Source organism: Phaenicophaeus curvirostris, chromosome 22 (assembly GCF_032191515.1).
Source record: "Phaenicophaeus curvirostris isolate KB17595 chromosome 22, BPBGC_Pcur_1.0, whole genome shotgun sequence".
Taxonomy (NCBI): Eukaryota; Metazoa; Chordata; class Aves; order Cuculiformes; family Cuculidae; genus Phaenicophaeus; species Phaenicophaeus curvirostris.
The window spans coordinates 5,566,785-5,588,599 of record NC_091413.1 but is presented as its reverse complement, the minus strand read 5'-3'; the positions used below and the strand labels follow the sequence as shown (position 1 = coordinate 5,588,599).

At 42.7% G+C, this 21,815-nt stretch overlaps 3 protein-coding genes across 4 annotated transcripts in view; 1 reads left to right on the top strand and 2 right to left on the bottom strand.

The window, feature by feature from the left end:
• Positions 1-21,815, top strand: part of LRRC38 (leucine rich repeat containing 38) — an 88,250-nt gene that overhangs the window by 60,011 nt on the left and 6,424 nt on the right. The gene's annotated exons all lie outside the window — the stretch shown is intronic.
• Positions 2,710-7,768, bottom strand: LOC138729947 (arylacetamide deacetylase-like 4). The gene is made up of 4 exons (XM_069874554.1): positions 7,537-7,768; positions 4,914-5,130; positions 4,770-4,833; positions 2,710-3,540 (listed from the first exon to the last, which is right to left on the bottom strand). Exons 1-4 carry the CDS (start codon positions 7,690-7,692, stop codon positions 2,763-2,765), a joined length of 1,215 nt encoding a protein of 404 aa, XP_069730655.1. The 5' UTR covers positions 7,693-7,768; the 3' UTR covers positions 2,710-2,762.
• LOC138729949 (arylacetamide deacetylase-like 4) lies at positions 9,902-14,546 on the bottom strand. 2 transcript variants are annotated; one of them, XM_069874556.1, is made up of 4 exons: positions 14,385-14,546; positions 11,961-12,177; positions 11,301-11,364; positions 9,902-10,730 (listed from the first exon to the last, which is right to left on the bottom strand). In XM_069874556.1, exons 1-4 carry the CDS (start codon positions 14,544-14,546, stop codon positions 9,959-9,961), a joined length of 1,215 nt encoding a protein of 404 aa, XP_069730657.1. In that variant the 3' UTR covers positions 9,902-9,958. The 2 variants fall into 2 exon arrangements, with proteins under 2 accessions (XP_069730657.1, XP_069730659.1); XM_069874558.1 differs by lacking the exon at positions 14,385-14,546 and adding an exon at positions 14,212-14,242.

Here is a 21,815-nt window from a genome sequence, read left to right as displayed (position 1 = left end):
GTTGGGCTTAGTAAGGCTTACGTACATGTGGAATCACAGACCTCTGTGTGGACTGAGAATGCATAAAACTCATCAACTTCACATCCGTTGTTTATCATTGCGAGGCAGGCGGCTTTCAATCGCTGATAAAGGCAGTAGGGTCAGGGAAGCTGGTGCACATGAGTTATGCTGGTGTCATTTGTTACTGTTTTTCTTGTAGTGTCTTTCTCTAAAATATTGCAAAACATTTCTCTCCTGATTGCAGGCTGTGTCAGGGAACACAGCCTACAGGTAGCCTGTAGTTAATTGGTGATTGCGGAGCTGCTCTGTAGAAGACAGGAAATACTACAAGGATTAGCTAAAGCACAGAAGAGTAGCCGGCTCTAATGACTGAGGTGTCGATTCCATCAAATATAGCCGGCTTAATTACTAACTGGAAGGCATAAAGCTAAGAAAACAAAAGTAGTGTATTCCAAAGAAAAATTAAAAGCAGAAATAATAGCTTCTGATATGTTCATTTATTAAATGCACGTTTCAAAACAAAATACAGTTGTAAATGTCGTTCACCTGGTGCTATTTTGGTTTTCTAGATCTACTCCAGGACAATTAGACCCTCTAGTGCAATTTAACTTCAATTTTAGCAGGCAGAGCATGTAAGAAACTTACCATCCTCCAGTTCACATTGCTTTTCTTGTATTGCTGTAAACAAATGACTGAAGGCATCTCATACTCTTTGTGCCTGTAAGCCTTTGTCTGTTACTGTTTTGGAAAGTCGCTATGTATTTGCATGATCTATCTCCTCTTTCATGTACCCTGCCTCCTACCTGCCTTTCGGTGCCCTCCCTTTGTGTTATCTCCATCTCCCCACCCACAGCAGTAGTTACTCCCTGTGCCTTTTGCTCTTACTCACTGCTGAAAACCATCTTCCATTCAGTCTGCTGTAAATCTTTACTTAACCCTTTCTTTTCTTCCTCTAAGTTACAAAGTGGTGACAAATATTATGTATTAACATTCGGCGATGGAAATTCAGATCTCCTGCTGCACAGTTCAGGGCAGGTACATTTTTGAAATGGTGACTCAATAGGAGATTTTGGAATGGGAATAAACAGTGTAGCCCTTACTTTACAAAGAGCTTGTACTAACTGCAGGCCTGCGCTGTCTGAAGCAGGAGGCACTTCCTCGCAGAGGAGCTGATGCTGTTCCCATCAGATGCTGTTGGGACGGGTCCAGAGGAGGCTACAAGGGTGATCTGAGGGCTGGAGCACCTCCCGTACGAGGACAGGCTGAGAGAGTTGGGGTTGTGCAGCCTGGAGAAGAGAAGGCTCCAAGAAGACCTTATAGCGACCTTCCAGTACCTGAAGGGGCTACAAGAAAGCTGGGGAGGGACTGTTCACAAAGGCTTGTGGTGATAGGACTGGGGGCAATGGGGATAAACTGGAGAGGGGCAGATTTACACTAGGCATAAGGAGAGTGGGGAGGCCCTGGCACAGGTTTCCCAGAGAAGCAGTGGTGGCTGCCCCATCCCTGGAGGGGTTCAAGGCCAGGCTGGATGGGGCTTGGAGCCCCTGATCCAGTGGGAGGTGTCCCTGTCCATGGCAGGGGGTGGAACTGGATGATCTTTAAGGTCCCTTCCAACCCAAACTATTCTGTGATTCTATGATTTTTTTGTTCTGTAGTGATTTCAAATGTGGACAAGTCAGCAAACACAATGAATCACAGAGCTTATGGGCAACCAGAGCAGGAAGACTGAAGAAATAAAAGCAGCCGGAGTTTGCAGGGCTGTTCCTATTTATTTCAGGATCAGTACAGAGAATGTGCATCATAGGCAGAGAAGAATGTTAAATGCTTTAAAATAAATAATGTCATTTATAAATAGTTGAGTTAATACATTCTGAATATTTTCTAATTGCCAGCTTATTTTCAAAATACTTGCTGTTGTAGAGTGACTTTTCAGCAGAGTGAAACACAGAGGAAGCATAATGATAGCAAAGCAGAGAATGGAAGTTGTGGAAATTTGCAGTAAACCACTGTAACTTGATTGGTTTGGAACAGGAGATCCAGCTTAAAAACGCAGCTTAAAATGTTCTCTGTTATTAAACTCAGAGCTTTAGGATATGAAGGCAGAACAACAGGTTCGGTAGAAATATTTAAGCCTGAAACACAGATTGGGTTTGTGTGATGTCTTTCTGGTGGGTTTTGTGTGCTTGGAGCAGAAAGGAGTTTGCCAGGTTGTTCTGCTGGCATTGAAAAGTCAGTGTGTGCTGACACCTGGTGATGCGAACGAGCGATGCACAACGATTGGCTTATCATTTCTTTTAACATCACCCTGTAACTCGTAGCTGTTCCAAGAGCTCCTGTACTGAACTTCCCAGCATCTGACTCGTTTTCAGGGCCAGCCAGTGTTCTGGTGTGTTCCTGGATCTCTGTATCTGTGCTCCGTGAGGAAGCACCTGCCCCAAATTGTCCTCAAATCACAGTCTGTGTTAGTATTACCAGAACTTTATTGAGCCAAACTGCAAAATACTTGCTATGGGCCCCAGATCTTTTATGTTTACAGGAGAGACTGTGAAGAGATGAGATGGTAGAGGAAAGAAAGGTAAGTGCACTTGATTTTGCCTATCATAAGAGAAAATAAGACAAAAGCCAAAATCACTTTATTAGGTAAAAAGAAGACACATGCAATGCAGAAATGTAAGATTATTTAAGAAAAGGAAAATGGAACATGTTTTTTTAAAAAAATCTTGACAGCCAGGGATCAGGAAAGGAAAGCAAGAAATGGAACTTTACATCAATCTTAAAAAATTTACTATCTCTTCTAGGCCTTGATTTCCAGATTGAAATGCTATCAACCTACCCCAAAAAGCTAAGAGTATAATTCCATGGAATCCCTCTTGTAAATGGCACCAGGTGACTTTTATACCATGATCCTTTAATCGTTTCTTATATAGCAGCCCATCATCTCTAAGCACATCGAATTCACAGGTCAAAATGAAGGTCTCAGGAAGCCGAGCAATTACACTGTCTTCAGCCAGCAGGGGTGAAAAAACAGGATCAAACACCACCTTCATCGGTGTAGAGAGTTCTTCTGAGAACGGACGTGTTGTACTTGGTTTGTAGCCTCTTCTTTTAAACTTGCGAGGGATGTAGTCAGCACTCACCCATTTCTGATACTTCAGTTGCAAATCTTCTGGAACATGACAGCCTTTAGCTACTGCTTTTATGTCTGACAAGTCTTTATTAAGATACTTCAAACCAAAAGCAATGGTTCGTTCCTTTAATAAAAGAGGGACTCCCTTATTCTGCTGATAAGAAGGCAAATCAAAGTCCACAGCCTGGAGAAAAGGATATATTAAGATCTGTGCTCTCAGCTTTGGGAGATCTGTTCTGTTCACCAGTGCTTGGGCAACAGCAGCAGCGAGTGTGCCTCCACTGCTGTCCCCACAGACGGTGATGCGAGAAGAGTCCACTCCGTAATCTTGTGCTGCCTTCATAAAGTGTATGGTGGCCACGAGACAATCCTCAAACTGGGTTGGGTACGGATACTCAGGAGCTAAGCGATACCTGAATAGGAGCGAAAGGGCTTTAGCACAGTCATATCTAGTGACTGATCTCGTCATCATCTGTGTATTCAATAGGTGAAGACAGAAAAATATCCTGAGATTATATTTAAAGCAATGGAATTTACTGTAGTTATCACTTTTGATTATTATTTGCTACTGTTGTTAATGTTTGTGGAGTCAGTAAACTATTCTATCTTTGCAAAACACTTCTTTACCTGTCTTTTAGGTGACTGAAGGCACATGTTGAGCTATTGTAGAATTAGGTGCTGAAAGAGGTTATGAATCAGTTATCAACGATCCTAGTTGGAAGTTGAAGTGGACATTTCCCCACAAATTGATCAACGATATGAATGTAGAGAATTAATAATGAAAATATGCAAGGTTTTCAGTGGTTTTCTATAAGTTGAATTCTTTATAAGCTGAATCAGTAAGAGTTAATGGTTCTTCAAGTATTTTAGGATGTAAGTAGTAAGTAATTAGTGCAATTTAAATTGATTTCCATGTTCCATTAACTCTTTTCCTGAACTTTTAAATACCAGTTCTTTTAAAAATGAGTTTCAGCTCATCAGAAAAATATTTTGAATGTTCATCCTGGGTTGATTGCAAGTTAAATGTGGATATCCCTCCCCATACTGCTAAAACGAGTGTTTCTGGGCATCTGTGCTTTTAGGAGAAACAGCCACACTTCAAACACAGTGTTGGCTTTCAACTTCAGGTGGTTTGCATGCGGCTTTAGGAAATGCAAACATCCTCACCTAGTAGTGGTGGCTACAAAGTAAAAAATTATTCTAATGGATTTTATTTGGAAATGAGCAAGTCAGCAATGAAATGAGCAAATTTTTTAGGAAAAAAAATTTTCACAGAAAGGGTCCTTGGGCACAGCAGAGTCTGCCCAGGGAGGTGGTTGATTCACCTTCCCTGGAGGGGTTTAAGGCACGGGTGGACGAGGTGCTAAGGGGCATGGTTTAGTGTTTGATAGGAATGGACTCGATGATCCGGTGGGTCTCTTCCAACCTGGTTATTCTATGATTCTATGATTCTAAGTGGAGTTTAGCTGGCTAATTTTTCCTAAGAGTAATTAATGCTGGTGAAACGCGAGTGATTATTAAATACAAGTACTCTGTGCACTTCAGGAGGAACTTGGCTTGCCATGGCTGTGTGTTAGACGTACAAACTGAGGAAGAGGCACAGATGGTTGTGATGTTGTGTGTTTGGATTGACCCCACTTACCCCACCGACACAACCACGGAATTGCTGCTTCTTGCGAAAAAGCGGCATGTTCTTTCGTAGGCGCCTGTAAAACAAAATAGTTCAATGGAACTGGAACGTGCTCTAAAAAGTGTAGATATAGCTCTTAATATATATATTCCTTACGAATGCTTCCAAACTGTCCAACGCCTCCATGAAAATACAGAATTCCTCTTCTCTGGCCAGTGGTTGATATTTTTGGCTGGTAAATTCTTACATTAACCTTTTCAAAACTTAAGTCCTTGATAAAAAGGTGTTTGTCTTTAAATGGTGGTATTCCATCCATTACAGTCCTTATGATGGAGATCTCTGAGGTGATACCTACTTTTTCCAAGAATTTTCCCTGTTAATAAAGGAAAAGAAATCACAAATTAGTGCAAATTTCCATCTTACTTGGAGATGGAACATGAAGAATTTAAAATTCTATAGTCAATTCAGACTTTGTCTCCTGCTGGTTCTGACAATGGACAGTTAAGATGATTTGGATACATCTTCATTGTAATCTAATACCAAAATTTGAAATTCAAAGAGCAGTAGATTTGACGGGAAAGGATGAGTTTATTTTCTGTAGTTGCCTTGTGTCCATGCTTCTCCAAAGCAAGGCTTTCGAACCTGTGGGGAAGCCAGCCTGAGAGCTGATTTCACCGAAACACAGGAACTTGGCTATCTGACATCTCTGGAAAAAACATTCCCGGTATGATATAGCAGGATGTCAAGTTAGCTTTGGTGGTAATTCTAGATTACATCATAGAATCATAGAATCATAGTATAGTTTGGGTTGGAAGGGACCTTAAAGATCATCTAGTTCCACGCCCCTGCCATGGGCAGGGACACCTCCCACTGGATCGGGCTGCTCAAACCCCGTCCAGCCTGGCCTTGAACCCCTCCAGGGATGGGGCAGACACAACTTCCCTGGGCAACCTGGGCCAGGACCTCCCCACTCTCATTGTGAAGAAATTCTTCTTTATGTTTAGTCCAAATTTGCCCCTCTCCAGTTTATACCCATTCCCTCTCGTCCTATCACCACTTTGTAAACAGTCCCTCTCCAGGTTTCTTGTAGCCCCTTCAGGTACTTCAAGGTCACTATGAGGTCTCCCATGACCAACTTTTGGCCTCATATTTATTCCTTCTACAGAAATACTGTTTGATATCCATGGGAAAGTAATTTTGTTTCTTTAATCCCACAATTCCCTCCAGTATTTTCTTTCCTCACATTAATGGTAAAGGTTAAACCTGTAATTAGCTGTAGAGTTTGTATATCATACAGAGATCATCTTTGTCTCGGAAATAGTGAAAAAATAGGAGTCCCTACCAACCGCTGTGATGATGTTGGCAGTCTGACATCTCATTTTAGTTAAATAAGTTCCACAGGTCAGCTGTCATAGGGATTGGCATTTATTTGGATTGCTCTTAGCCACTTCACTGTTAGCTGGGAATAACTTCCATGGATTCCCTGCAACGACGTACAGTGCTGGCAGGCATCCGTAATTGATATCACCCCGCATCATCTTCATAAGTCCTAGCGACTTGGACTTCACTTGCATTTAGATTTTGTATAACCATACATTACTATTGGTGTCTTTCTGCTCCTTTGGGATGATGTGCTGCACTGCTTTTGCTTGGCCTCCTGCTGGCCAGCAGAAAACATACAAATTCAGAAGTTAGTAGCAACAATAATCACCAGCAAGTTTCTAAATTCTGCAGTTTTGGCTTTTTACATATGAATTACACAAAGGTAAAGCTTCGTCTGATGCATAAAGAATATTCATACAGTGTTTTGAAAGTGTGGAATTCGAAACGTTGTACAGTTGATGGAAGAAAATCTAATTTGCCTCCTGTACTGTCCTATTTTATTGCATTACTTCACCCTCATAGCAGCGTTCAGGCCTGGGTGGGGCACTTCTCAAGAGTCACAAAGAGCCACGTTCTAGGAGCTTACTGCCTACCTGCAGGCAGGACTTAACAAGCGATGCAACAGGGAAGGGGAGGGAGAAATGATGCCATTAGATCATGGGATGGAGGTGGAAGATGACGCACAGGCCAAAGAAACTGAAGGGTTTTTTTTTCACAATTTTAACAAAATTAAAGAAGCTTGACTTAGGTATCCAGAAGTGTTTTTAAAATGAGAGGGGAAACAGTTCATTCAGGAACAGGTAACTGGTGAAACAGAACGACAAGTGGAAATCACATTTCAGTTTTAGTTTTAAAGAGAAACAAGAATAAAAAAATAAGGGAAGATCAAAAAATCTGCCAAAAACTGATATAGAGAGACAGAGAAAAGTCCTATAGACATATTGAAAGGTCAAAGCTGATGAACCTGGCAGCAGCCTTTCAGATGGCTCAGAAGCGGAGTGTTACAGTTAGCTGAGATCACAGATGTCTCTTAGGTGCTCGTTCTCTAAATAAGCACTGTTCTAGGCAGACACAGTGCAGAAAGCTGCCTGTGCCTTCCAGCACTGCATCGAGGCAAGAGGGTTGAAAACCTGGTACATAGTCCGTCAGAAATAAATGAGTATTGCACAGTCTGCAGATTTTTGTTTTCCACGTTGTTACTTTGATGCTGCATAGCGAGAACTGGAGTCTGTTCTACCCACTGAGCTGAACGTACCTCTAATGGCGCTCACGTCAAATACATCCAGTTGTATATTTGCGATATATTTAAACATTATTTATAAGAAACCTCATCAATCCATTACCCCCCTATCAGAAATAAAATTTAAAACTCCAACTTTAATAAAGTTTTACTTACCAGACCAAGCACAAAGTTCAGGACGTAATGAAAAACATAAAGCTTTTGCCGCTGACTAATTCCATGAGGAATTTCTGCCTTGGGGTGTTCATAGTAGAATGACATTGCCACAGTGACGGTCAGAACAGCAAGGAAAACTGCTAGAAGGAATTCCATCTCACTGTACTGTTAGGAGCCAGATGGAAGAACCAGCCGCGGCTTCCTTCTCCCTCTAACTTTCGAAGTATTTCTGAAGGTAAATGGGCAAGATTAACAATTCTTTTCCTAGTGCATCACCCAGCTTTTAAACGTGCCAATAGGAGACTGAAAACGTGGCAAACCATCCATACCATGAAACAGAGAGAAGTAATTAGTCATGGGAGAGGCTTGCATAAGCAGGTTTTTGTGTTTGCGGCTGACCTATTTTGAGACTGTGCCGTAAAACCGGTGCTGGGTCTATCATTTGTAGCATTGGTGTTCTCAGAAGACAAAAAACTTATAACTTTTCCTATTTCTTGAATATGGTCATCTGAATTATTTCTGAGTTCCTGTGAGTTCCCGTGGCACAGGATATCTTAGTAATCGTCTTCAGAGCTGCTCAGTTTCTTGTTTTATTGTGCCTCCACACCTTACTTTTTCAGACTTCTAGTAACATCGAGGTCTTTATCATGAACACATTTCATCACGTTTGATGACTGATGCCATTGCAGTCTTGAGTCTACTGGAACCAGAAGCAGCTGCAGCCTGAAGTGTCAGTGCTTTGCATCTCACTTGATCCTCCTTGATGGCTTCTTTCCAGCCAGGAAAAGCCTGTACCAACCATTACATTTCTTTAGATGGTGGTTGGTTTTTAACAGCCTCTTGGTTGATCCCTACGGTACTGTAGTCTCCACCTTCTCATGAATGCATACTTACTGGTGTCATTGTTAATATTTGTAGTAAACTAAGACCAACAGATAAAGGACTATGGAATAATCTCAGGAGGAGGTCGGGTTAGATTTTGGATATTGGCCAAATGAGGAATAAGTCCAGAGACTGAATAATGACAGAAAACAAGTATTGGATTACCAAACTGACATGCTGCACTGAATGAGGCGTGTGATCATCTGTGATCGTCCCCCACTCTAAAACATACAAAATGGAATTGCATAGACATCCATAGTTCTTGGGACTTCCAACCACCTGCAAAGACTTATCAAAAGAAGCAGCCAGCTATAGAAGAGGCAAAGAGCAGCAATACATGAAGAAAACAGATCTTAAATCCAGATAAGCCTAATGACTCTCACAGGCTGAACCAAGGTTCATACCCAAAGTGACTTTGAGCCTGCTTGCTCAAGTTAACAGCCCAGCCGAGGCAGAACAGACACAGGTTATCTGCTCAAATATCACCCAGCTCTTTGGATAGCTTTTCCAGCAGATACCAACTCTGCTGGCCTCCCTTCAGCTACTGACGTGTGAGCTGGTAAACCAACCTTCATCTTGAGATCAGAAACCCAAATGAGCCCCCAGTTTCACATCAGGCTGCCTAACCACGGCAAATCCTGTAATCCTCAAACACGGAACATTTGGGACTTCATAATGTTCTTTACTCCTGAATTTCATTGTTTCAAGAGTAAATTTTCAATACGTGCAATAGGAAGAATGAAACAAAATATCTGTTGTGTGAACAGGGCATGAAAATACGTAATTTCACTGTGCGGAGAGGGACTGGAGAACAAGAATTCACAGGTAGCAACTTGTTGCTCCTGAGATTTGTAACTGCTAACTTGTCTCCATATTGAATTGACATTGTGAATTTAACCCACCATTTGCTTCCTGCTTACAGTTTGGCAGGCAGGGAGTGAAGACAGGGGCTAGCATCTTTCCACACTATGTGTGTGGGTAGCTATTACCAGCGCAAGGCGGTTGCATAACACTGATGAAATACTTTACGATTCCAAGGGTTGCGTGGCCAGTTTTGACAGGCAGTGGCAATGATCGTGGTGTCTGTGTTTAGCAAAGGTGGATCTGCCCTCCTATGCAGCAGAACTGGATAGTCACAGAAATTATTATCATAGAATCACAGAATAGTTTGGGTTCGAAGGGACCTTAAAATCCAGTTCCACCCCCTGCTATGGGCAGGGACACCTCCCGCTGGATCAGGGGCTCCAAGCCCCATCCAACCTGGCCTTCAACACCCCCAGGGATGGGGCAGCCACATCTTCCCTGGGCAACCTGTTCCAGGGCCTCCCCACTCTCATCGTGAAGAAATTCCCCCTTATGTCCAGTCTAAATCTGCCCCTCTCCAGTTTATACCCATTGCCCCCAGTCCTGTTTACAAGCCTTTGTAAACAGTCGCTCCCCAGCTTTCCTGGAGCCCCTTCAGGTACTGGAAATAGCTGGTAAATGGTTAATTAAAATACGCTCTGTTTGCAGGCCAGTTCACTGTATTCAAGAAGACATTTTAATAGCCTTTTATAAAGTTTATCATGTGCTGCACCACTTGACTTGATGATGGAAAAGAGAAAATGCCATAACCAAAAAATCCCAGTGTGCCATGGAAGCCTTTTTCCAGGTAGTACCAGGTCACTTTTACGTTGTTGTCCTCTAGCCGTTTCTTGTACAGCAGTCCATCGTCTCCGAGCACATCATGCTTACAAGTAATGATGCAGGTATCAGGGAGGCAGCAAACAACAGCATCTTCTGCTAACAGTGGGGAAAATCTCACCTCAAACAGTTCTTTTGTTTCTTCGTGGACTTGTGGTAAAAATGAAGAGGGTAACGGTGGTTTATAGCCCACTTTAAATACCTCTGGGAGAAGATCTGGATGTATCCATTTCTTATATTTCAAATTCATACTCTCGGGAACGTGAGAACCTGCCAGAGTGGCTGGTAACACGGAGCAATCCTTTTTCAAGTACTTCAGAATAAAACGGACCAAACGTTCCTGGGTCAAGAAGGCAGTGAAAGCATTTTTCTGGTGAGACGGTAGATTAAAGTTCACTGCTTGGAGAAATGGGTAGATCAGTACCTGGGCACGTATCTTTGGGATATCTTGTCTGTTTACCAGTTCTTGGCAAACGCTAGCAGCAAAAGTGCCCCCTGCACTATCCCCACAAACAATAATCCGATTGGGATCCACCCCGTAGGTTTTTGCATTCTTCAAGAAGTGTACGGTAGCAGTGAGACAGTCCAGAGTCTGGGTTGGGTACAAATGCTCGGGAGATAAACGGTACCTGAAATGCACAGCAGAGCAGCTATTGTGGATGGGTCTGTGAACAGAAATGACTCATGTGTCAGCTCAAGCACATCCCTTGTATTTGCATAAACAGACCAAACCCGCTATCACTTCTTTAAAGTTTCACAAGTTGAAGCAAACCAGAAGAGCTTCCCCTCCTGCTTCTGTCAGAATAGAGAGATCGTTGATCACTGAGGTGACCCCAAATATTAAAATCTGAAATTGGGAAAACAGCTCCCAGTTCCTCAATATCAAATAAAGGCAATGATTTTTGGGATTATAGTGATGTAAACCAAACAAATCTCTGTTCTTCTGAAAATGCGTGGCATGCACATTGCTGTTGTAACTTCATAAACCTGTATCAGGTATTTCTCCTTGTAATTCCAAGGCACCTGCTTGCTCACACATATCAACAACATAGGAGTAGACAACACTAGAGCTCAGTTTCTTTTCTTATATCCGAGAAATGTAAGTACAGACATGGGCATCACTCAGGGGGAGTGGGAAGTGAGAGGAAAGCGGTGGAACTGTCTCATTCTGGAATTAACATTGGGTGGAGCTCACTTACCCAACAGACACAACCACTGAATCAGATTTTTTGGCTAGGTACCGGCACATTCTTTCAAAACTTCCTGAAGAAAAAATGATATTAATGCCATTAATATCTTAGAATACTTGCAGCAATAGCATCCCCCTTTTTTTAATGACATATTGCCATGATTGAGTGTGGGCCTTTTGCCTATTTAGTGAGCTACCCCAATTTTTTCTAGGATCATAGAATCATAGAGCCATAGAATCACAGAATCATAGAATAGTTTGGGTTGAAAGGGACCTTAAAGATCATCCAGTTCCAAACCCCTGCCATGGGCAGGGACAACTCCCACTAGATCAGGCTGCCCAAGGCCCATCCAACCTGGCCTTCAACACCTCCAGGGATGGGGCAGACACAACTTCCCTGGGCAACCTGTTCCAGGGCCTCACCACTCTCATCGTGAAGAAATTCCTCCTTATATCTAGTCTAAATCTGCCCCTCTCCAGTCTATACCCATTGCCCCTCATCCTATTACAACAAGCCTTTGTAAACAGTTGCTCCCCAGCTTTCCTGGAGCCTCTTCAGGTACTGGAAGGTACTGGATGATCTTTAAGGTCCCTTCCAACCCAAACTATTCTATGATTCTATGATCATTAACAATCCTAGGTAATCATATTTTCTCTTTCAGTTCCTTACTGATGCTTCCAAACATCCCGCATCCTCCATGGGTGAAGATGACTCCTCTCCGTTCCCTTGCAGATGGTACTTTCGGGCAGTAAGTCCTCACTGGGACCTCATCAAAATGCAGATCTTTTATGAAGAGCTTTGAATCCCTGCATGCCGGCATTCCATCAGAGATCAACCTCAGCAGTATGTGCTCCTCAACGATACCAAAACTTTCTAAATTCTTTGCCTAGAGGAATATAACAGGAAAAATGAGAAATTAGTATAGGGAATTCAAGTGTTCCCACTCTATAAAGGCCACAAGGTACCTTTTTCTATACTATATTTAAGGTAATTGTATTGGTTATTTGCTACTTTATAGGATAACCACAAATAACTCCTGCTGGGAACATTTCCCTTCCTGTAACACGGTGACTTAGTTGCCCTAACAGACTATTATAATTCATTCTTCTGGCAAGATAATAGTCATAACAAGCCATTAGCAATTTCTATTGTTCTCTTCTGAGCAAAAGATGCCTCCGTGTGCTCTGCTGTATCTATGCCTCATGAACTAGTGGCCAGCCAGCTTTTGTAAGTTGTTCTTTCCAGCCTTGTGTCTCTGGCCTTGAACTTCAATTTGCTCCAGCTATCTCAGAGACAACTCAAATATTGGTCTTAAATAGTCATTTTGCTGTGAAAGAATGCCAGAGTATGACAATGAAGCAGAACTTCCTTAGGTGTGTGGTCCCAGCTACCATGTACATGAGGCCAAATCTTCCACAGTTTGAGTGTATTGCAACACCCCGTTCTTCACTAGGCCCTTTCTCAAATAACACAGATTCTTTCTTCCTAATAATCTAGACTAGGCTGCGATAAACAAGTTGGGTGAGGAGTACTAAAAGAAGCCACCATGAGCCATGGAAGAGAGAGAAAATAATTTTAAAAACAAAGATGGGAACCTAAAGATGATCTGGAGTATTTTCATTACTCTGTGCCACAACTGGACAAAGCATTGTGCATTTTATAATCTCACTACAACAGCTACTTCTGTAAGTATAAACATAAACCTAGATATTCATCAAAAGCACCAGGAGATGTCTAAAGGATTTTGAAAGAAAATTAGGTGTTGCAGCGGTGAAATGCATCTTTAAAACTCTGCAGAAAAAGGAAGCTGAAATTGCTGGAGTGTATTATCAAGGAAGATAGAATATGTACTATTACATAACAGCCACTTAGAAGCTGTAAAAACAGGTAAAAAGAATCACTGGAAAGAATCTTTTCATCTACCCAAGTATAGAAAAATAGAGAACTTAATAACATGCAGTCTTATTATTATATTACAGTCATATTGTTATCTTAAGTTCATTGGTAGCTTAACATGAAAAGCAGTGTGAGATATGTAAGGAGAGCAGACTTTTCTTTTGAGCCAGACAATGCAGAAAAGAATACGGGGCTGAGGCCATTGGAGAGGCAGGGACAATTACTGGAACTGGTGAATGCTGCTATGTGAGTTCAAGCAACACACATAATTCTTCAATGGATCATAGTGCCCCAAATCACCTTTCCAGACGTGGGCCATAGTCACTGTGTTCAGTATGTGCAACTAGGGCATTACTTTACTTGAGATGGGCTTCATACAAACGCTAAAGAAACCACTCTGTGATTTTCCTGCAGGCTTTCTTTTGACATGTTATGTGCCTGATGTGACAGGGCTTAAATTGCTTTTGTGTACTCCTTTTGCCTTCTTTAAAAGCTTTTTAGGGAAAAGCTGTTTCTTTCTCTGATGGCAAAACACACAACACAGCGAGTCTGGCTTACAGGTGCTTAACTAATATGTAATAACAGGTCTCGCTGAACCTGTTTGGGCTCTGGAGGTGCCCTCTGACCTATATGTTTCTATGATATTTAACTACAGCATAGTAATTGGGTCACTGTGGAAATAAGAACAGAATCGCAGGTAAGAAAATTACTGCAGATATAGTTAAAAATTTAGGAAATTAACTATATCAGTTCGAGTTCAAGGAGATACAGAAGGTTATTATTATAACAATTATAACAGAGGTTATTATTATAATATTTGATACCAAATAGTTCCTATTTGATAGGAATGGTTGGACTCGATGATCTGGTGGGTCTTTTCCAACCTGGTGATTCTATGATTCTATGATTATTCATATAAATTATATCCACAACCCTCCTGTCTTCCACAGGACTAATCATTTCATTACAGAAGGCAATCAAATTACAGTTGCGACTGTGTATCTCAGTATTTGAAAGAACTCACCTCTTACTGGCTGCTTTTATATACAGTAATAGTATATCAAATGCAGCTTTGGCCTTTATCTTCAAGTGGTTCTCATAACACATAGCTGCAATATTGAGATGTGTTCTACTCTAGTTCTGCTCAAGTTTTCCCTTTCCTGAAAATCCCAGTAACACAGAGCATGATAAACTCACCAGAACTTCCACCAGAGCAAACATGCAATGATACAAGCGGAGCTTTGACGGCTGGTCGATATCAGGAGGAATATCTGTCTTGAAGGAATTATAAATTGCAGTTAAAACCAGTAACACAAAAGCAACTAGAAGTACTGCTATAAAAGCATAAAAGGATTCCATTTTTCTTTGGTGGAACAGTTTATTAGAGAACTGATCGATATGATTCTGTCAGTATTTATATCCTCCACAGAGAAGGCATTTGCATACCAAAATTCCTCCACCCTCCTCCTACAGACAAGGCTGCTGGCTGGTAGCAGCATGCAGTCATCCAGCTATTATGGTTTTATTAGCATGGTTGAAGTTAATATGTTGAAGACTCACATCCAGGAAATATCATTATTTTATAGATTCCAAAATTGCAAATAAGCTTAGTAAGCTTTTTTATCTGGTTTAATTGTGTTCTGCTTCACGGGCCTGAAAAGGCATGTGTGATTTTTTGGACGTGTACTGCTTGGTGTGCTGAACAATATAACCTCGACTTATGAACCCATGTAGACTGGCAGTGCTGGACTGCAGACTCCATGTTCAGGAACTGCAATGGTTCTGTTCCTGGAATAAGCTTGGAGTCTGATTCTAAGGCCTTTTGCTTGGTGCTGATTGTTTTTTTTCTCTGCTAGAACAGACATTCTGAAGTGCACCTAGAGGAATTTTACTTTTAGAGATTCATATGGAGCTATCAGTTGTTTGGAAGCTCCCTACCTGGGTGGGCAGCAAGGGTCTCTGGGCTCTGGTCCAGTGATATCAGGAGGAAAGCTCCCCTTGACTTGGAGAGCTTTGGCCCTAACTCTCTATTCCAATTCTTTCGAAAGAAAGGAGTCTGATGTCTTTACAACTTTACAACTCCCATGCCCTCCTCCAGACCTGCTCTTCCCTTGGGAAGATTAGTAATACCAGTCTGTAAGGGGCATGGCAGTGATTCAGCAAGAATGAGCAGAAAGACTTTCTGCTAAGAATCATAGAATCACAGAATAACCACGTTGGAAGACACCCACCGGATCATCGAGTCCAACCGTTCCTATCAAACACTAAACCATGTCCCTTAGCACCTCGTCCACCCGTGCCTTAAACACCTCCAGGGAAGGTGAATCAACCACCTCCCTGGGTAGCTTGTTCCAGTGCCCAATGAAAGTGTGGGTGAAGTTCTAGAAATATCCAGATAAATTATTAAAAATCCAGCTGTTATCCTTGCTCAGACCATCATCAGAACTGTTGTGGTTTCTGCTGGAATGAAGAGCCTGGCTTCCCTCTGTGCTTCTCAGCTCAGCTGAGTCTTCCCAGAGATCTTCTTTTCCTGTCATCAAGTTATAATGTAATCTTATCCCCTCATCAATCATACACCTAAAGCTGATCCAGCCTAACCTTCCAACCAAACCAGTTTGCCTTTGGCAACAGCATTCTCTTTCCAACAGTCCTTCTCTTCTCAGCGTCCTTTCTAGGACTGTCAATTTGAAGACACTTGTATCAGTTAGAGGACTGGAAGGATTTCACCTCTGTCTGTACTAGTAGTGAACCACTAGCTCCGAAAAGAAATTACAGCTGCATGTAATGAATCCTTTTCAAAAGGCATTGTTAGAAAGGATTCAGGAAGCATTTTAGCTAGAGATTTTTCCCTAAGCTAGTTTACAAGCTTCCAGTGCAAACTCGTTACAGGCATTAGCCTACTGTTCTGTTTCTGTCAAATCCCCATCGTGTGGGTTTAGTAGGATTTCAGCTCAGACTCTGGAAACAATAAGCTTCCTTGATTTTGAGGGCCTTAGTTCTTCTGCCTCCCTAGTTCCTTCCGTGTCTCAGAAGTTGTCAGGACTGAGAATTAGTCAGAAGGAATGGTAAATATGGTGTGGCTTAAAAGTGAAGTGAGTGTACTAAAGAGAATATAGGATGAGTCAATCAGTTTAGCACAATGTAGTCACCCCTTTCCTTTTTACATCTGGTATTTTTTCACTGTTCTCTCTTCCGATACGAAGAAGCAGACTAACAGATTGAGACAAATCTGGCTTCTAATTAAAGAGAGGTGAGAAAAAAGAAGGGCAGTTAGCACAGATAATAATCTCTAGCATGTACTAAAAAGACCAAGCAAGAAAGAAACACCTTGTTTGTGGCATTGCATCTCTCGGTCTGAATTCCAGGTAGCACCTACATGCACTGTGAAAACACTGTACTTCGGCTTATAAAGACAATTCCTTTCACACACACTGAATCTAGAAAGGAATTTAGAATTACTTGGTAAAACATTTGTTGTATCTTTAGTCACGATATCGATTTGTTGCGAGACCCCGGGAAAGCAGTGAGACATCCAAGTGCAGCTTTTTGCACAAGGCCAGGCACAGACTGTTTTCTGTCAGGGCTGGAAGTTAAGCAGAAACCTGGTCCCTTTGAGCCTAACCATGGCAAAACTCCACTTACAAGGCAGCAGTATCAGACTCTTAATGCTTAGTAGCATATAGAAGGACAGCGTGAAATCATAGAACCGCTGGGACACATTTCAAATGGAAAATGTGAACTCAGGGGAAGAATGAAATCAAGAAGCACAAAAATTTAGCTCTTGATTTATCCAAATCTGACAGCAGTACTTCATGTAACAAAAAACAGATCAGCTTGGCAAAAGGTTCTCCTTTTTTAAAGGAGGTTTAGTTTTAATCTGTGATGGTGATAGATTGTCTGTGGTCAAGAACCCAGCACTGATATAAAAAGCTGGTATTACTCGACACCCTAGTAACAGACTTTCCATTGTGTAACTGCTCTTCTGTGTTCCCAGTTCTTTCACATCTGCTTACCAGTCTACTGTATGTATTTGGGTGGGTTTTTTTCAAATTGAAAACACAGAATTGTTAGCCCAAATGGCTTTCAGACGTGCCTAGAGCATGCTTTTAATTCCCAGCTCCTTTTCCTTTCCAGAGTTCTTGCAGTTCAGCAACTTCATTTGCATGACAGACTTCCAGGTTTGCTACAAACTTGGCTGCAAAGGCTCTGTGAGCAAACTCAGAGTTCTTTCAATACCTGTAGGTGTGACATCAAGATCCAAGCATTACAACACCCTACACCTGAGCCTCTTCATAGAGCCAGGTAACATTATTCAGAAAAAAATGGACCTCTGTTATGCAGGTGTGTAAGGAGTGCAAAATATTCCATGATCCTATGACTGATCTGTGTTATCATCAACAAAGGTACATAAAGTGTTTGCACCTACAGACATTGACTGAAAGAAGTCTGGATAACCAAACCTACCTGCAGGTACCGTTTAGGAGGTCTGACTGAGATGAACTTTTTGAACAAAAGCACTTGTTCGTTTTGTAAAGGTGACGGTTTGGGAAAAGACCTCCTGCAAAAAAAAACCATAATGTTTACTTGCAATGAACAATGCAATGATCGCCCAGAACACTACTGCTTTGCCACTTTTCAGAGCAGAACTGCAATTAAAAGGGACAAACCTCAGCTGTTCTCAGTTTTCTACACATTACGTGTAGAATTTAAAGCTATTTCACTTTTGGGTTGAATTAGGTGAATTTCAAAATAGCTTGCATATATTTTACACCATATTTATTACAGGCAAAACCATAGTAACTTCAGTCTGCTTTTGCTTCTTGCTTTTGTACGCGTGTACAATGTTGTAACTACTGTTTTTCATTGTTTCATGGTAAAGTAAAGAAGTAAAATAGTTCAGACTTTCATGTAATTTGAAGAACAGCTTAGGAAACTTTTAAATATCTGGAACTGTCCTCTTACTTCCACTCCAGACTTGGTAGCAACTTTGCACATAGATCAATAAACAAGAATCATAATGAATGAAAAAAAAAACACTTCCAGTTTATGTTAGAATATTATTCAAGCTGGAAACAGGTACATGAAATCAATATTCACAAGGTTATATTCCATTTCCATTGGCTTCAAAAGAGCTGCAGATGTTTTAAGTTAATCATTAATTTGGGGTTTAATCTGGAGAGGTTAATGGTGTAAAATTGCTGACTTTTCTGTTTAAAATGTCTGTGGTCATTTATGCATAAAGAGACTGAACTCAGGAATCAAAAAATCAAGTTTACCTTGATGAACTTTGTATCCCTTTGTTTTTAACACTGCTCCTTATTTCCATAGCGGAAAGTTGTTATATTTGTGACCAGTCCAGACTCTGAGTCATTCCTCTTCAAACCAGACACTCAGCTCTCTGTGCAATTTCTCTCTCCCCTTCAGAGTTTTTGGAAGGAAAGAAAAATCGTAGTGCCAGGTGCGTCCCCCAGCTCTGTTTCTAAAGGTATTACTGTAAAAACACGTGGAGGTGCTAAGTGCTGCCAAGTGGCAATGGAAATTCTCTGAGCTCTGGTTATTTCAGATGCAGCTAAATTAGGGGATCGAGAATGCCACCTGATCCTGACAACACGTACAGACTTACTGTTTCCAGCTTGAAAATTTAATCTCCTTCTCTCCAAAACCCTCTCTCCTGCCACTTTGTGATGAAGCGGTGACAGTTGTATGGCTGATTCCATATGAGGGAACCTGGCACTTAAAGGTAAGGAAACTCCGCGAGATTCTATCTCAAGTTTTTGGGGTTTTTTTTGAAAACTATTGTGGGACTTCAGAGCTGAAATCCAAGGCTTTATATACTGCTCGTATTTTGACATTTAAAAACCTGTGTGCTGGTATTTAATGTGGGTGGCACCAGAGACTCGGTTGCTCATCTTTTTGCAGACAAATAACCCTGAGCCCTCTGTTACCATGTGGCCACTGAACAAGGGCTGTTTTAAAAAAATACCCGTTTGATTCCAAAGCATAAAATGGAATCATAGAATCATTAAGGTTGGAAAATACCTCTAGGCTCATCCAATCCAACCATCAGCTGAACTGTGCCTACTAAACCTTGTCCTGAAGCGTCATGGTTTTTAATGGCATGGTTCTACATGGGTTTTTAACCCCTTCAGGGGTGGAGACTCCACCACTTCCCCAGGCAGCCTCTGCAATGCTTGACAACCCTTTCAAGTGAAGAATTTTTTCCTAATAACCAATCTAAACCTTCCCTGGTGCAACTTGAGGCTGTTTCCTCTCATCCTATCAGTTGTTACTTGGGAGAAGAGACCAATAGCCACCTTGTTACAACCTCCTTTCAGGGAGCTGTACAGGGTAATGAAGGTCTCCGGTCAATTTATTTTCAAAGGGATTCAGCTTCCTAACTCAGTTCTCTTGGCTGGGTGATACAATTTGGCTACCTGCTTAGGTTCATGCACTTCCATTGCAGGGGTGCTTTAGGAGCTGTAGATGGACAGGGGGCTGAGGTGGTCTTTCAAATTTGAGGGTTTTCAGTAATTTTAGTTTTCACCACTAGATGGCTTCCCAGGATAGTGGATATCGATCCTGACCTGCATTAACATGTGCGATTGGATTCCACGTTCTTAGTAATCTATGCAGTCATTACACCGAAGTTCTTTCCAGCTCAGCTCTGACAGCAGCATTGTGAGGTCTGACACCCTCGAGCATCTTCTGACAAGCTCAGAGCTGGGCGTATCAGGTTCTTTCTGGTTGCTGCCACAGCCTCTACAGCTCAAACACACACTGGGATCCTCCTGGGAAGCTTCATCAGTGGAGCTGCAAACACAGCTCACCTGCCTGATGCTTAATAGCCCAGCTGGGGACCTCGCTGCAATGCACTTTGCCCTTTCTCCTGTTACAACATCGCTCAAAAGGCTATGGAGACCTTCTTGGGTTGCAACTGGTAACTGGACATGAAAAGCTTGGGAAAGGAGAGGATAAAACCCACCCTTTGTTGTGAGTGAGTCTCCCTCCTTCCTTCAGAGCCTGCTTTTTTGTTGCCTCACTGCTGAATCACTGTGTTTCAGCATTGCAAAGCACCTTCCAGCTTGGAAAACCCACGAGCTGGGATGTTGTCCATGAGAACGCTGGCGCAATGGGAATAGATTTGGCTGATGCTCAGACTTGGCTGGATTCAACCCAACAAGCTGGGGTTCAAAGAAGTCTCCCCACCCGCACCCGCTTACCCTGGGCAAGCAGAGCTCTGCAGTGGCTCCTTTAGAAACATAGAATGGCTTGGGTTGGAAGGGACCTTAGAGAACATCCAGTTCCAACCCCCTGCGATGGGCAGGGACACCTCCCACTGGATCAGGGGCTCCAAGCCCCATCCAACCTGGCCTTGAACCCCTCCAGGGATGGAGCAGCCACAACATCCCTGGGCAGCCTGTTCCAGGGCCTCCCCACTCTCATTGTGAAGAAATTCCTCCTCATGTCCAGTCTAAATTTGTCCCTCTCCAGTTTATCCCTGTTCCCCCTCATCCTATCCCCACGACCCTTTGTGAACAGACTCTCTCCAGCTTTCTTTTAGCCTCTTCAGGTACTAGAAGGTCGCTATAAGAGGAACAGGACGCTATAAGAGGAACAGGTCGCTATAAGATGAACAACCCCAACTCTCTCAGCCTGTCCTTGTACGGGAGGTTCTCCAGCCCTCAGATCATCCTTGCAGCCTCCTCTCGACCCCTTCCAACAGCTCCATCTCCTCCTTACGCTGAGGACCCAGCCCCGGCCACGACCCCCCAGCTGAGGTCTCCCCAGCGAGGCTCCCAGGGGCAGAGCCCGCTCCCCGCTGGCCGCGCTGCTTCCCGCTCCGCTCTCCCGGCCGCGGCTCCCCCCGAGCCGGAGCCGGTGCCGCCCGGGGGAGGGCAGAGCCGAGGCAGCCACTCACAGCCCCAGCGCCGACACTCGCCCTGTCAATCAGGCTCCGTGGGTATAAAACCAGCGGCGAGAGGCGCGGGGGGAGCCGGAGCGGCGGCGGCAGCAACAACGACAGCGGCGACGCGGTTCGTGCTCCACGTGAAACGCCGGGAGAGCCGCAGCGGCTCAGCCAGGGGCTCGGCACGGAGCGGCTCTAGATATTTATAGATCCGAAAACACAAACAACAGCCTCACCCTGAATGGAGCCTTTCTCCAAAAGAAGGTCCCGGCGATTCTGTCTTATTTAAGCAATTTCCTGAGTCTAAGAATAGAAATGAGCTGCCTGGAAGGCGCTGCAGGCTGAAATTTGGGGACGTAGGCTCGCTTTATTTTATTTTTTCCAAGTATAAACCCTTCCATTTGGATGCTGGATCTTTATGCCGGTCTTGGAGAAGCGGAGGGATGGCTGGTTACTTTTAATTTCACTTCTTTTCCTCTAATTTAAAAAAAAAAACCAACAACAACAAAACCAACCAAAACAACAACAAACTGTCTTCCAGTTAAAAAGCAAGGAAACCGTTTTACCTACATGTGACAATCCCAGAGGACACCGAGCAAGGAACAGGGGAGTGACTTGTCTCCTGCACTACTTCACTCCTACCCCGATTTTTTTTTTTTAGGGGGGGGAGAAGGATTTCTTTAAGAGGGAGAAGGATTTTTTTAGTGGGGGAGAAGTCCAAG